This window comes from Mustelus asterias, chromosome 3 (genome assembly GCF_964213995.1).
Source record: "Mustelus asterias chromosome 3, sMusAst1.hap1.1, whole genome shotgun sequence".
Taxonomy (NCBI): Eukaryota; Metazoa; Chordata; class Chondrichthyes; order Carcharhiniformes; family Triakidae; genus Mustelus; species Mustelus asterias.
The window spans coordinates 62,408,548-62,422,628 of record NC_135803.1 but is presented as its reverse complement, the minus strand read 5'-3'; the positions used below and the strand labels follow the sequence as shown (position 1 = coordinate 62,422,628).

The window sequence follows — 14,081 nt, the reverse complement described above, 5'->3', positions numbered from 1 at the left end:
AACCTGCACATCTTTGAACTGTGGGAGGAAACCAGAGCATTGGAGGAAACCCACAGACATGGGAAGAACATGTAAACCCCACGCAGTCACGCGAGGCCGGAATCGAACACAGGTTCCTGGCACTGTGAGGCAGTAATGCTTACCATTGTGCCACCAAGCTGCCCTTCAATTAAAAGTAATAAAACAGTATTAAAAAAATACACATCTAAAAAGGCAAATAGGTTTATAGAGATAGGTTAGAAGTTAAGAACTGTATCTTGTCACGTTAAGTGTTGTTCAACTGGGAAATGTTAAGTTAATTCATTCATTATAGTTAAACTGTATTGTTAAATAAAGTTTGTTTTGAGAAAAGCTTCTAAGTGTATCAATAGATTCATGCCTGGAGTGAACTGCCTTATCCTCACATTAATGACAAAATAACAAATAGTTGGGGTCTAGTCCCACTTCATAATATACTTTGGGGTTTCTGATCTCAACAGCAGCTTAATAAGAAGCCAACTGGATATTTTGAACTCCTCAGGAGTGAGAATGTGAAAGCTGCTGTTGACAATAGCACAGACACATTTAAGGGGAAACTAGGTAAGTATATGATGGAGAAAGAAATACAAGCTTACATCAGGAAGGGGAAATGAAGTTGGGTGGGAGGAGATCTGTTTGCAGCAGAAACATTGGAAAGGTTTGTTTGGACAAATGGAGTGTGTGTGTTATAATTTGTCTGAAATTCTGCACCAGTGGTTAGCACTGCTGCTTCACAGCGCCAAAGATCCAGGTTCAATTCCAGCCTTGGGTGTTGCACATTCTCTGGTTTTCTCCAACAGTCATGATGTGGAGATGCCGGCGTTGGACTGGGGTAAACACAGTAAGAAGTTTAACAACACCAGGTTAAAGTCCAACAGGTTTATTTGGTAGCAAAAGCCACACAAGCTTACGGAGCTCTAAGCCCCTTCTTCAGGTGAGTGGGAATTCTGTTCACAAACAGAGCATATAAAGACACAAACTCAATTTACCTGAATAATGGTTGGAATGCGAATACTTACAACTAATCAAGTCTTTAAGAAACAAAACAGCATGAGTGGAGAGAGCATCAAGACAGGCTAAAAAGATGTGTATTGTCTCCAGACAAGACAGCCAGTGAAACTCTGTGGGGGTTACAAATAGTGGGACATGAACCCAATATCCCGGTTGAGGCCGTCCTCGTGTGTGCGGAACTTGGCTATCAGTTTCTGCTCAGCGACTCTGCGCCGTCGTGTGTCGCGAAGGCCGCCTTGGACAACGTTTACCCGAATATCAGAGGCCGAATGCCCGTGACCGCTGAAGTGCTCCCCAACAGGAAGAGAACAGTCTTGCCTGGTGATTGTCGAGCGGTGTTCATTCATCCGTTGTCACAGCGTCTGCATAGTTTCCCCAATGTACCATGCCTCGGGACATCCTTTCTTGCAGCGTATCAGGTAGACAACGTTGGCCGAGTTGCAAGAGTATGTACCGTGTACCTGGTGGATGGTGTTCTCACGTGAGATGATGGCATCCGTGTCGATGATCCGGCACGTCTTGCAGAGGTTGCTGTGGCAGGGTTGTGTGGTGTCATGGTCACTGTTCTCCTGAAGGCTGGGTAGTTTGCTGCGGACAATGGTCTGTTTGAGGTTGTGCGGTTGTTTGAAGGCAAGAAGTGGGGGTGTGGGGATGGCCTTGGCGAGATGTTCGTCTTCATCAATGACATGTTGAAGGCTCCTGAGGAGATGCCGTAGCTTCTCCGCTCCGGGGAACTGATAGCCAAGTTCCGCACACACGAGGACGGCCTCAACCAGGATATTGGGTTCATGTCCCACTATTTGTAACCCCCACAGAGTTTCACTGGCTGTCTTGTCTGGAGACAATACACATCTTTTTAGCCTGTCTTGATGCTCTCTCCACTCATGCTGTTTTGTTTCTTAAAGACTTGATTAGTTGTAAGTATTCGCATTCCAATCATTATTCATGTAAATTGAGTTTGTTTCTTTATATGCTCTGTTTGTGAACAGAATTCCCACTCACCTGAAGAAGGGGATTGCAGCTCCGAAAGCTTGTGTGGCTTTTGCTACCAAATAAACCTATTGGACTTTAACCTGGTGTTGTTAAACTTCTTACTGTGTTTCTCCAACAGTCCAAAGATGCGCAGGTTAGATGGATTGGCCATGCTACATTGTTCCTTAGTGTCTAAAGGTGTGTAGGTTAGGTGGATTAACTATGGTAAATGCATGGGGTTACTAGGATAGGGTGGAGGATGGGCCCTGGGTGGGATGCTCTTTCGAAGAGTCAGTGCAGACTGGATGGCCTCTTTCTGCACTGTACGGATTCTATGAAACTTCTATGAAGCCGGTGACACTTGTTGCTAACTATCATATGAAACTAATTAGCAAATTTCCACCTGAAATTCTTGAGCACTTATGTTGCAATAATACAGAAAGCTACTGATAACACAACAGGACTGCAATCTGCTCATCAAACACTTCCCACAATAAGTATAATATATATTCATTCCACTGAGTGAATTGTAGGAGATGATCAACAAATCACACGAGAGCACTGTTGCTGGATGACGATTCTATCAGTTTATCTGAAAAACATGTAACGAACATCAATGAATATGTTTACAAGGCAGGAATGCTCCATAAATACAATGAACAGCCCACTGTGGTTTGACCAGGGCTGCACCTAATTCTGCTGGTCAGAGATCAAAACGCCGACACGTTTGTAAGAGACATGATGCATCTAAGCAAAAGTATATGACATCAGGTAATTTCAGCCAGAACCATTAAGTTTAAAACTAGTTATTTTAAAATGCTTAAATTCAATGGTGTGATTTAATGTTCTGTATAGTTAGAAATTATAGGTGGGACTTTACAGCCTCACTCAAGCGCGATCAGAAATTCCCACCCGAGGTCAATGGATATTTCCATTGTCCGCGCTTCGCCTACTCCACTCCAATGGCAGGTGAGGCGGTAGAATTCTGCTGTATGTGTTAGAATATTGCTGAGAAAAAACATTCCTGACTTAATAATCTCTTCCTGCTTTTTTTTCCAATCGGTTGATAAATGCTATCGCTCTTTTAATTGATAAACATTCTTCAAGTAAAAGCATCCAGCTTGTCCACAAATAGTGTCAGATAATGAAGTAACAGATCACTGTTCAGCAGTGTCTGTATTTCTGTTCTGATTTTTATCCTGATTCGAAATGTAATACTTACCGCTTTTACAATGAACTGTGTAAAGGTACACAACGGTTAAAACCAAAATTGTTGTTGCCACAGGAATCAGGAGCATCAAATTGTTTCTTTCACCTAAAATAAATGAACAGAATTTTATGAAATGGAAGGTGACAATCCAGCTCATACTCATTGTGCCAGCTCTCGAGAGCTTCACTCCCGTTACACTTCGACATGTTTCTTTCCAATCACTTCTCTTTTGAAAGGCTTTATGGATTCTGTTCTCATCACTGTTTCTGGTGAGGAAATGCACATCATTACACACCCACTGCATAAAAATAAATCTTCTAATCTCTGACTTTACTATTGATAATAAATAAATGTGCTTACTGATGAGTGGAAATGTTTATTCCTGATTTCACATCGAAATCCATCATAATTTTGACTTTTTTTTGCCAAGTCAGCCCCCTTGTCACCTTTCCTAAAGCAAGGTGCACAAACTGACTCAGTATTCTAACATTGGTCCGAACAGCGATATAAATGATCCCAGTTGTTTATGTGTCCTCTACACATATTGATAATACAAAAACAGGAAATGCTGGAAAATTTCAGCAATTCTGACAGCATCTGTGGAGAGAGAAAAGAGTCAAATGTTTTAAGTCAGGTTGAACCTTCGTCAAGAGCTCTGATTTTACTCTGCCATATCAGCTCTGATGATGAATCACCCAGACTCGAAACATTGGCTCTATTCTCTCTCCACAGATGCTGTCAGACCTGCTGAGATTTTCCAGCATTTTCTGTTTCTGTTTCAGATTCCAACATCCACAGTACTTTGCATTTATCACATATATAATACCTAGGAGCCATTTGTTTTTTCTTTAAGAAGTAGTTTTGTCAACTTGACTTCCATTTTTAAAAGGTAACCATTTTCCTTATTTTTTTCCTTGTCTTCAACTGTTGACATAAAAAAGCTCTGTTGTCAAATGGATTGATCCTTCAGTTTGAAAAATATATTAACATGACTTTTCATTCTGTGTCCTTCGTCCAACTTGATATCTGAGCTACCAGCTTTTAATTCAATTTGCCTTCATTTTATTTCCTGCATGGCACCTTGTCAAAATGGATAAACTCAACACTCATTGCATTTCATTTTATCAATACACACCGTTAACTCCCGGGAAAAAAATCACAGCATACTTTCTACAAAGTCACTGCTTGATCACCCATTGCATTGCTCACTGTTAATCCAGAGCTGCCAAGCAGGGTTAGAGACACAGAGGACAGGTGAAGCAAAAAACTACCTTCATTCGTGGGTGAGCAGAGGAAATTATTGGAACATTCCTTAGTGCTGAGATATAAAAATATCTTCATGTGGGATTCGGGTGGGGGGCAGGGAATGAGTGCAGTGCTGGGATCCTCACCAGCAGGGGAATTTTCTGCTCTTGTTCAGCAAAACCAGCTCTGCAGTGTAAAAGAGGCAGGCAGCATTGAAGAGAGGCAGAGTTCTAACCTTTTAGTGAGGGCCTCAGCCAAGACTGAGGGAAAAGGATAGGACAAACTAGAGGGAGAGAAAGGCAACTGCATGGACCATATCCCTCTATCCAGGGACGAAAGGGTATTCTTGTCACTACTTGCAAACTATTCCCTGGCTGTTTTCTCAAGGAAGGTGCTAAAAATTGTGAGGACAGGTTGAACATTGGTTAGAATGTGATATGAGAACAGAAACTGCCTATAATGCACACAAACTATGCCAGCCAGAAGAGGAGGGAAGATTCACAGCTAAGGCACAGTAACACTGACAGGACCTTGTACTGAAACCTTTGTAAAACCACAATTCAACAATGAAAAAGGAAGAGATGTTTGAATTTTCTGTCTATTACAATATATCCCATATATTTCTGTCAATTTACCTTTCATAGACCAGATAAACTGACTTGTGAGGCATTATGGATAAAATTAGATTAAATAATTCAGGCAAATGTTTTTGAAGTTGGAAACAATTCACGGTCATAAAATTACATATCAAAAAGTTCATGGGCCATCCCTTTGCACCTGAATTGTATTGAACAAAATGGTCTGGAGAAAGATTGTTGAGCAATGTCAACAGCACGTTGCTCTGAATCAGGGTAAGTGAATTCTCCCTTTGTTCCCTGAGCTACTAATTCAATTTGATATACTTTGAACAGTTTAAATTTCTGCCTTAAATGAACTTTGAGTTTTGAAATTATGATGACACAGGAACAGGAATAGGCCCTTGATCCTTTTCTACCATTAAATGAGATCCTGGCCGATCGAACCATAGAACCATAGAACATTACAGCACAGAAACAGGCCTTTTGGCCCCTCTTGGCTGTGCCGAATCATTTTTCTGCCGAGTCCCACTGACCTGCACCTGGACCATATCCCTCCACACCCCTCTCATCCATGTACCTGTCCAAGTTTTTCTGAAATGTTAAAATTCTGTGACCTTATTCTATATGTCCACATTTGCCCCACATCTCTTCATACATTTTGGTTGCAGAATGTTTTCAACCAACAATTTAAAATTAGCAATTGACTTATCATCCAATGCTGTCGGGAAAAGAGTTCAAAACAACCACCATTCTTTGTGTGTAAAGCATTTCTTAACTTCTTAACCGGAAAGGATGGCTCTAATTTTTATGGAATGTCATTCATTCCTAAATTCCCCAACCAGCAGAAAGAATTGTTCCCTGTCGAACCTATCAATTCCCGTTAACATCTTGAAGATTTACATGGCACACAAACAGCTCAAAAAATGAACTGCATGACATTTAAAGGAAAGGGACATGTTTAAATATCAGTTCTGAATGGATCTATGAACTATTTTATTGTCATATTGTACTTGGTCATTTTTGAAGATAATTAGTACAAACTTTAACATGGTGACTAATCAGTAAGATCTGAAGGATTTGTGAATGAAGCAATAACAAGCTGGGTTTTCCTTCATTATCCCACTGCAGTTAGATACATCTTTCAATAAGGTGAACATTCCCTGAAACCCCCACTGAGAGAAGGACAGATTTTGCAGTTGTACTCAGGACAGATATACATGAATTCACTCATCTTTCCATGTTCTCAGCTGAATTCATGTGAAGGAAAGAGTTGTTGTTGTAGTAGTACTATACAGATTATTTTCCAATTTCTCACCATTGGGATTAGCTCTGTTACTTAAGTCAACAGTCACTGGGTCACTGGTTGCATTACTGACTGGGTTTGCTGCTGTACATCTGTATGATTGTTGCTGTACTTCAGTAACACAGTCTATCACAAGCACTGTCACATCATATGTCTCATTGAGAACTCCAGACATGGACACCTTTTCCCAGTGAATCAAGTAATTTGTTCCTTTGGACACAGAGCATCTTAAAGTGATATTTGGTGAATTCACACAGTCACCAAGAATCGCTGTCACAGGCTGGGAAACTGGTTCTGAAATAGACAGATAATAATTAACCCACACAACATAGTCATTGCACTTTTGAATAATTCATTTAATATGATGCTCTGTGAGAATTTCTAAGTGATGTAATAAACCAGAATACAAATGCAAGTATCTCCATTTTGTTTTGTATTTTAAACAGACTGATGTTAACGCCTTAAGTTCCAATATAATAGAAGTCCTAATATTTACATGTTTGTGCTTCATAATTGTGTCCAGTTTATGGATTTTGTGAAGTACAATGGATTTCTTGGTGACATGTTGCCAGAGATAGGATGTATGCGCATTTAGAAAGGAATAAACTCATTAACGATAGTCAGCATGGTTTTGTGAGAGGGAGGTCATGCCTCACGAACCTGGTGGAGTTTTTTGAAGAAGTGACCAGAATGGTTGACGAGGGAAGGGCCGTGGATGTTGTCTATATGGACTTTAGTAAAGCGTTTGACAAAGTCCCTCATGGTAGGCTGGTGAAAAAGATTGGATCTCATGGGATAAAGGGGGAGGTGGCTAGATGGGTGGAGAACTGGCTTGGTCACAGAAGACAGAGGGTGGTAGTGGAAGGGTCTTTTTCCGGCTGGAGGCCTGTGACTAGTGGTGTTCCGCAGGGCTCTGTATTGGGACCCCTGCTGTTTGTGATTTATATAAACGATCTGGAAGAAGGTGTAACTGGGGTGATCAGTAAGTTTGCGGACAACACAAAATTGGCAGGACTTGCAGACAGTGAGGAGCATTGTCAGAAGCTACAGAAGGATATAGATGGACTGGAAATTTGGGCAAAGAAATGGCAGATGGAGTTCAATCCTGATAAATGCGAAGTGATGCATTTTGGTAGAAATAATGTCGGGAGGAGCTATACGATAAATGGCAGAACCATAAAGGGTGTAGATACGCAGAGGGACCTGGGTGTGCAAGTCCACAGATCCTTGAAGGTGACGTCACAGGTGGAGAAGGTGGTGAAGAAGGCATATGGCATGCTTGCCTTTATAGGACGGGGCATAGAGTATAAAAGTTGGGGTCTGATGTTGCAGATGTATAGAACGTTGGTTCAGCCGCATTTGGAATACTGCGTCCAGTTCTGGTCGCCACACTACCAGAAGGACGTGGAGGCTTTGGAGAGAGTACAGAGGAGGTTTACCAGGATGTTGCCTGGTATGGGGGGCTTAGTTATGAGGAGAGATTGGGTAAACTGGGGTTGTTCTCCCTGGAAAGACGGAGGATGAGGGGAGACTTAATAGAGCTGTATAAAATTATGAAAGGCATAGATAGGGTGAACAGTGGGAAGCTTTTCCCCAGGTCGGTGGTGACGTTCACGAGGGGTCATAGGTTCAAGGTGAAGGGGGGGAGGTTTAACACAGATATCAGAAGGACATATTTTACACAGAGGGTGGTGGGGGCCTGGAATGCGCTGCCAGGCAAGGTGGTGGAGGCGGACACACTGGGAACATTTAAGACTTATTTAGATAGCCATATGAATGGAGTGGGAATGGAGGGATACAAAAGAATGGTCTAATTTGGACCAGGGAGTGGCACGGGCTTGGAGGGCCGAAGGGCCTGTTCCTGTGCTGTATTGTTCTTTGTTCTTTGACTGTCAATTCCCCCTAAATTCTGTTGGATCCTCTCTCATTCTGCAGCCAAAACTTTGTCGGAGATTTGGAAGAAACTCTATTTACATGTGTAAAAATAATGTGCCACTGAAATTCTGGTGAAATTTTGCAGCCTATCATGTGGACCTGCAGGAAATTCTCAGTCATTTTTCCAATGAGTGAGGAATGATTCAAATTGCAGGACCTGACATTTTAAAATATTAATTCACATTTTATGCAAACAGCAGTAACAGAAAATACTGCTTTTAACTTTGAAGTTAACTTTTAACTAGTTGGTGTATTTGTTTTCACATGTTATACACTCTTATTCAGAATTGATTGGTGGCTATGTCAACATTCATTAGGTTTGTATAAATGAACTGAAATCTTACTGACTGGTCTGCTCTGAAACCTACTTCAGTGAACTTGGAGGGGATTAATGATAAAACTAATACCATTCGCAAAAGTAAGTCGAAGCAAAATGTGTGTCCTGCATTTCTGCTATAAAGGTAAACCTTGCTCCATTCTACTTAGCTGTTTTCATTTATTCAGGGGACGTGAGCAAGGTTGGCAGGGCCAGCATGTATTGTCCATCCTCAATTGAACTGAATGGCTTCAGAGCCACCCACATTGCTGTGGCTGGGGAGTCACATGTAGTTTAAAGATGAGCAAATGCAGTTTCCAACATGATATGTCTTAAGCTTCAATGAAAAATCTGATTTTCTGATGTTGCAATGCTACAAGCTGCAACATTAACAGAAGTTCCATTTTAAATACTCACCAAATACTTGCATCCTGAAAGTACTTTCATCACGGTTTTTCAGTTCTATCCCATAGTAGTCAATCTGTATTTCATATTCGCCAGTGTCATTAACATGTACATTATTCAGCACCACCAAATCACTGTAAATTCCAACTCTGTGCTGATACAGTGGGTGGACAAAGTGCAGCCTTTGTGGACTATTGGATTTCCATGTTAAAATCTTAAAGCGCACCGGAAATTTCAATCTAAATGTTATGTCATATTGATCAGTACCATTGTACTGTATAGGGAACTGGACCTGTTCTCCTACAGGGGTATTAGTGATGATATCGGGTCTGGCGAGTAATGCTTCTCCACTCTCTACAAACAGATGGAATACTGAAAAAGACAAACATACATTGCACAAATCAAATTAGTGTTTCAAGGTCTGAAAACAATAAACAGTACTATGAACTCATGACGAGTGAGGGTTGAGGGAAACGCAAGTATTGGGCTGAATTTTTAAGGCCCTATCTGGGAGGTACTGGACAATGCAGCAAACCATTCAAAAGTCCATGAGGAACATAGGAATTAGGAGCGAGAGTCGGCAATTCGGCCCCTCGAGCCTGCTCTGCCATTCTATAGGATCATGGCTGATCTCCATCTTATCCTAACTCCACTTCTCTGCCTTTTCCCCATACCCTTTGTCCCGCTTTTGACCAAATACTTATCTCTTTTTTTTTTACTCTATTGATTGATTCTGCATCCACTGCACTCTGGGGCCGTGAGTTTCATAGATTCACAATCCTCGAGAGTAGCTGCTCCTTATCTCGGTCTTGAACTTCTCTCCTCTTTCTCTACAACTATGACCTCTTGTTCTAGACTGTTCTAGAACAGGGACCATTTGGTTAACATTTACTTTATCAATCCCGTTGATTAATTTATATATCTCAAACAAATCTCCCCTCATTCTTCTGTACTCCAGCGAGTACAAGCCCAAGCTACTCAACCACTCCTGATATGACAGTTCCTTCAAACTTGGAATCAATCTGGTGAATGTCTTCTGAACCACCTCCAGTGCCACCAAATCCTTCATCAAAGAAGGTTACCAAAACTGAACATAATACTCCAAGTGTGGTCTCACCAATGCCTTATACAATTGTAACAACACTTCTCTACTTCATACTCTAGAACCCTTTGCAATAAATGCCAAGATTCCATTTGCCTTCCTTATAACATTCCGCATCTGCATACCCACTTTGAGACTCAAGCACAAAGACACCCAGATCCCTCTGCACAGATGCCTTTAGATTCTGTTTCCCATTTAAATGGTGATTTGCTCTTTTATTTTTCTGGCCAAAATGGATAACCTCGCATTTATCCACGTTAAACTCCATCTGCCAGATTCTGGCCCATTTCCCTAGCCTGTCAATATCCATTTATAAACATTTTATCTCCTCATCACAGCCTGTTTTCCCACCTATTTTCATGTCATCAGTAAACTTTGTTCTGTTACACTCTGTCCTGCTTGTAGATCATTGATATAGATTGTGAAAAGTTGTGGTCTGAGACCTGAATCCTGCGGGACCCCACTAGTTACAGATTGCCAACTGGAGAAGGACCCATTTATCCCAACCCTCTGCTTTCTATCAGTCAGCCAATCCTCAATCCAAGTCACAAATTTACCCCAACCCCTTGGGATCTAATCTTCTGGATCAGTCTCTTGTGTGGCACCTTACCAAATGCCTTCTGGAAGTCCAGATAGATCACATCCACAGGATCCCTGTTATCTACCATTGACTTCAGCAGGAGCAGAAAATCCCACTGGTGGAAAATTCCACTAGTGGGTGGAATTTTAGTCCTTTCCGCCGACGGGATCTTCCAGTTCCACCAAAGGCAAGCACCCCCCACCCCCCCACCCCAGCCCCATGGCTCTCCAACTGTGGATTGGGACAAGCCACACAAAACATCATAGACATCGGCAGGACCAAAAGTCCTGTTGGGGGCCATTCAGAAGCCACCTCCACTGCTGGAAAACACTCTGGGGGTGGTGGTGGGGGGGGGCGGGGGGGGGGCGGGGGGGGGGGGGGGGGGGGACCAGAAAATCCCACCCAAGATTTTACTGCTCAAGTCAAAATACCAAGAGATGGAAGATTAGATAGCTTTGATGCTCTGTGTTGGACTCAGTAGTTCTAAATCGTCATTACAGCACAGAGGGAGGCCTTTTGGCCCAATTTTGTCCATGCTGGCTCTCTGTAGAGCAATTCAGTCAGTTTACACCTAGTTATAGCTGAAAGATATGTACATTTGTACCCGTAGAACACATTTTCTGTATGTAACACCTTGCTAGGACGCCTTTCAAAAAAGGTTAATTGTGTTTTGTTATAAAATTATGTGGTCCATGAAGGTGAAGAAAGGCCCACACTGTTAAATAAATTATACAACTGTTAAGGGAACCTACAAATGGTTCCTATTCTATCCCATAGCCCTGTAAATTTATTTTGGACAACTGCCTTTCCAATTTTCTTTTGAAATCACTGATTACTTCCACTCCAATCTCCCTCTGAGGCAGCGGGTTCCAGGTCATTATCATCGTCACATAACAAGTCGTCTTAACATCCTGCCTGTATTTTTTGCCCAAAACCTTAAATCTGTGTCCCCTGGTCCTGGTGTCATCAACTGATGGGAATAATTTCCTTTGCATCAAGGGGAACAACTTCGCCATCTCCAACCTAATGTTGTAGATAACATCCTTCATCCCTAGAACCGTTCTGGTAAATGTTCTCTGCATACTCAAGGACCTTCCTGTCCTAAGGTTGGTGACTATGAGTTGGGTGCAATACTCCAGTTGTGGACAAACCTGAGCTTTGTAAAGGTTCAGGATAACTTCCATATTTTTGTGGTCAATACTTCTATTTATGAAACCAGAGATCCAATATGTTTGCTAACCACTATCTCAGTAGGTTCTGACACCTTCAAAGATCTAAGCATAGGAACCCCCCCGGATCCCTCAGTTTCTGAATGTTTTTGAGAACCATGCCATTAAGCCTCTATTGTCCCTCACATTTCTCTGCATTAAATTCCATTTGCCTTTTGTCTGCCATTCTGCTAGTCTGTCTATGTTCCCTTTCAGCCAATTGGCATTCATCCTCACTATTTACCATTCCTCCAAATTTAGTATTATTGTCAACTTGCGAAATTTGACTCTATTTCAACATCTAACTCACTTAAATAAAGAAAAAGCAACAGAACACGAGCTGAGTCTTAGAGAATGTCACTGGGTGGAATTTTCCCCACATTTGGCAGTGTCAGGTTCAGGCTGAAAACTGCTGCGTATCTCTCCAGATGTACAGCCATGTTTGCTGTCCAGATTTTCTGTCACTCAGTGCACAGGGTATCTGGGAGCATGGTTTATGCCGGCTTCGCAGAGATCTAGGCACCATCTTTAAAGGGTGCTTCAACCAGTGTTAGCAATAAACTCCTCCCGTGGACATGGAGGACCCCCCCCAACAAGCATCAGGGCACCCCCGCCCCCACTGCATGTAAGCATCAGGACATCTCTCCCCAACCACCATGTAAGTATTGGCGCATCCCCCCCTCTCCCGCATTCCCAGCCCCCCACGCAAGCATCAAGGCACCTCTTCCCCATCCCCCACCACCACATGAGCATCAGGGCATTTCCCACCCTCAAACCACACAAGAATAGGGGTATCCCACCCCAGCATTGGGCACTGCCCCCTTTGTCAAGCATTCTTCCCCCCAACCACAAGTATCCCGGCATTTCCCTCCTCTCAGGCATCCTGCCCCCTCCCAGGTATCGAGGCACTACCCCCATCCCATGCATCTACCCCTCTCACAGGATTAGGCACCCCACCACACATAAAGGGAACTCCTCCCCAAAGAGGATCCCCAGAGGGCCAGCCCTGGTAGTGCTACCCTGACACTTCCAACCTGGCACTGCTCAGGCTAGTGCCCAGGCATGACCCTCACCACCCGAGGGCTGTATACCTCGGGACTATGTTTCTAAAAGCGCTGATCCACCCACCCACAGTTCCTCGGAATTCCCTTACATCCTTTCTCAAACAAGAATGTCACATTTGCCACTTTCCAATCCTTTTGGCACCGCCCCCATATCTAGAGAAGTTTGAAAGATTCTGGCATAACCCTTAAACTATCTTCAGCCCCACTTTGCTTCATAACCTGGGATACAAGCCATCCAAACCAGATGACTTATCCCTCTCTGCATACCAGTCTTTCCGCTACATTCTTCCTATTAAGTTTCACTCCATCCCTCTACAGTCTCAACTTCTATTTATATTTTGTCAACATTCTCTTCCTTAGCAAACACCTTCCTTGCCATGCACCTCTTAGGATATCTCACAAATCACTTGTCCCTAATAGGACACACCCTACCTCTTCCAACCCACTTACTATTTACATGCCAAGATATGGTAACCAAAAAATCTTCTATGTTAATCTGACAACTAACCAAAGTCACTGTGGGGGTTGTTGGCTCACTGAGAGATAGAAGTGTTTGCTGAAGTTGAGTTTGAAACTCTCCCTGTGCTGGTGAACTGAGCAGTGTCAACCCCAACAGTGCACAATGGACATTGGGAGAGTGGTGTGACTGCTGACCTTTTATTTTCCAAACAGCTCCCACATTCTTCAGGCTTAAATGGTGAATATGTTTCAACAGACAGGGAGTTTGCTTTTTGAGGTCAGTGTTAGCTTGACACGCATAAAATATTCAGTAAGCATTGGGTTGTCACAATGAACATGAATTACCTGATGCAAGTTTGAAGATGAGAACATAAAACGAATCTGAGAATTTCATTATCAGCATCTGCACCATGCGCCGTATTCCTTTTCTTCAAAAATGCTAGCTGGTCCTAAAAAAGGGATAAAATTTTTATCCTGACACAGGATACAATGCTCGGCAAATGGTCTTCTTGAACCATCAGCTACCTGATCGTGACTAAAGAGCGAGAGAGACTTGCATTGATATATCACCTTCCATGACCTCAGGAAGTCCCAAGGTGCTTTGCAGCCAATTAAATACTTTTGAAATTTTGTAACTAATATACGAAATGCAGCAGCCAATTTTCCCACAGCAAG

The 14,081-nt window shown here is 42.5% G+C and overlaps 1 protein-coding gene across 1 annotated transcript; it reads right to left on the bottom strand.

The window, feature by feature from the left end:
- Window positions 1-2,549: 2,549 nt before the first annotated feature.
- On the bottom strand, window positions 2,550-13,818 carry LOC144491820 (hepatic and glial cell adhesion molecule-like). The gene is made up of 5 exons (XM_078210114.1): window positions 13,752-13,818; window positions 9,006-9,365; window positions 6,350-6,631; window positions 3,224-3,316; window positions 2,550-2,593 (listed from the first exon to the last, which is right to left on the bottom strand). The coding sequence occupies exons 1-5, from the start codon at window positions 13,816-13,818 to the stop codon at window positions 2,550-2,552; spliced, it is 846 nt and encodes a 281-aa protein (XP_078066240.1).
- Between the last annotated feature and the right edge of the window lie 263 nt (window positions 13,819-14,081).

What these genes read in the sequence shown, in the direction of transcription:
- LOC144491820 (XM_078210114.1), bottom strand. Translation starts at nt 13,818, where the DNA reads ATGGTGCAGATGCTGATAATGAAATTCTCAGATTCGTTTTATGTTCTC. An exon ending in TAACAGAGCTAATCCCAATG is followed by an intron (nt 3,317 to 6,349) that starts GTGAGAAATTGG and finishes CATTTATTTTAG; the next exon opens with GTGAAAGAAACAATTTGATG. An exon ending in CACAGTTCATTGTAAAAGCG is followed by an intron (nt 2,594 to 3,223) that starts GTAAGTATTACA and finishes CATGTTTTTCAG; the next exon opens with ATAAACTGATAGAATCGTCA.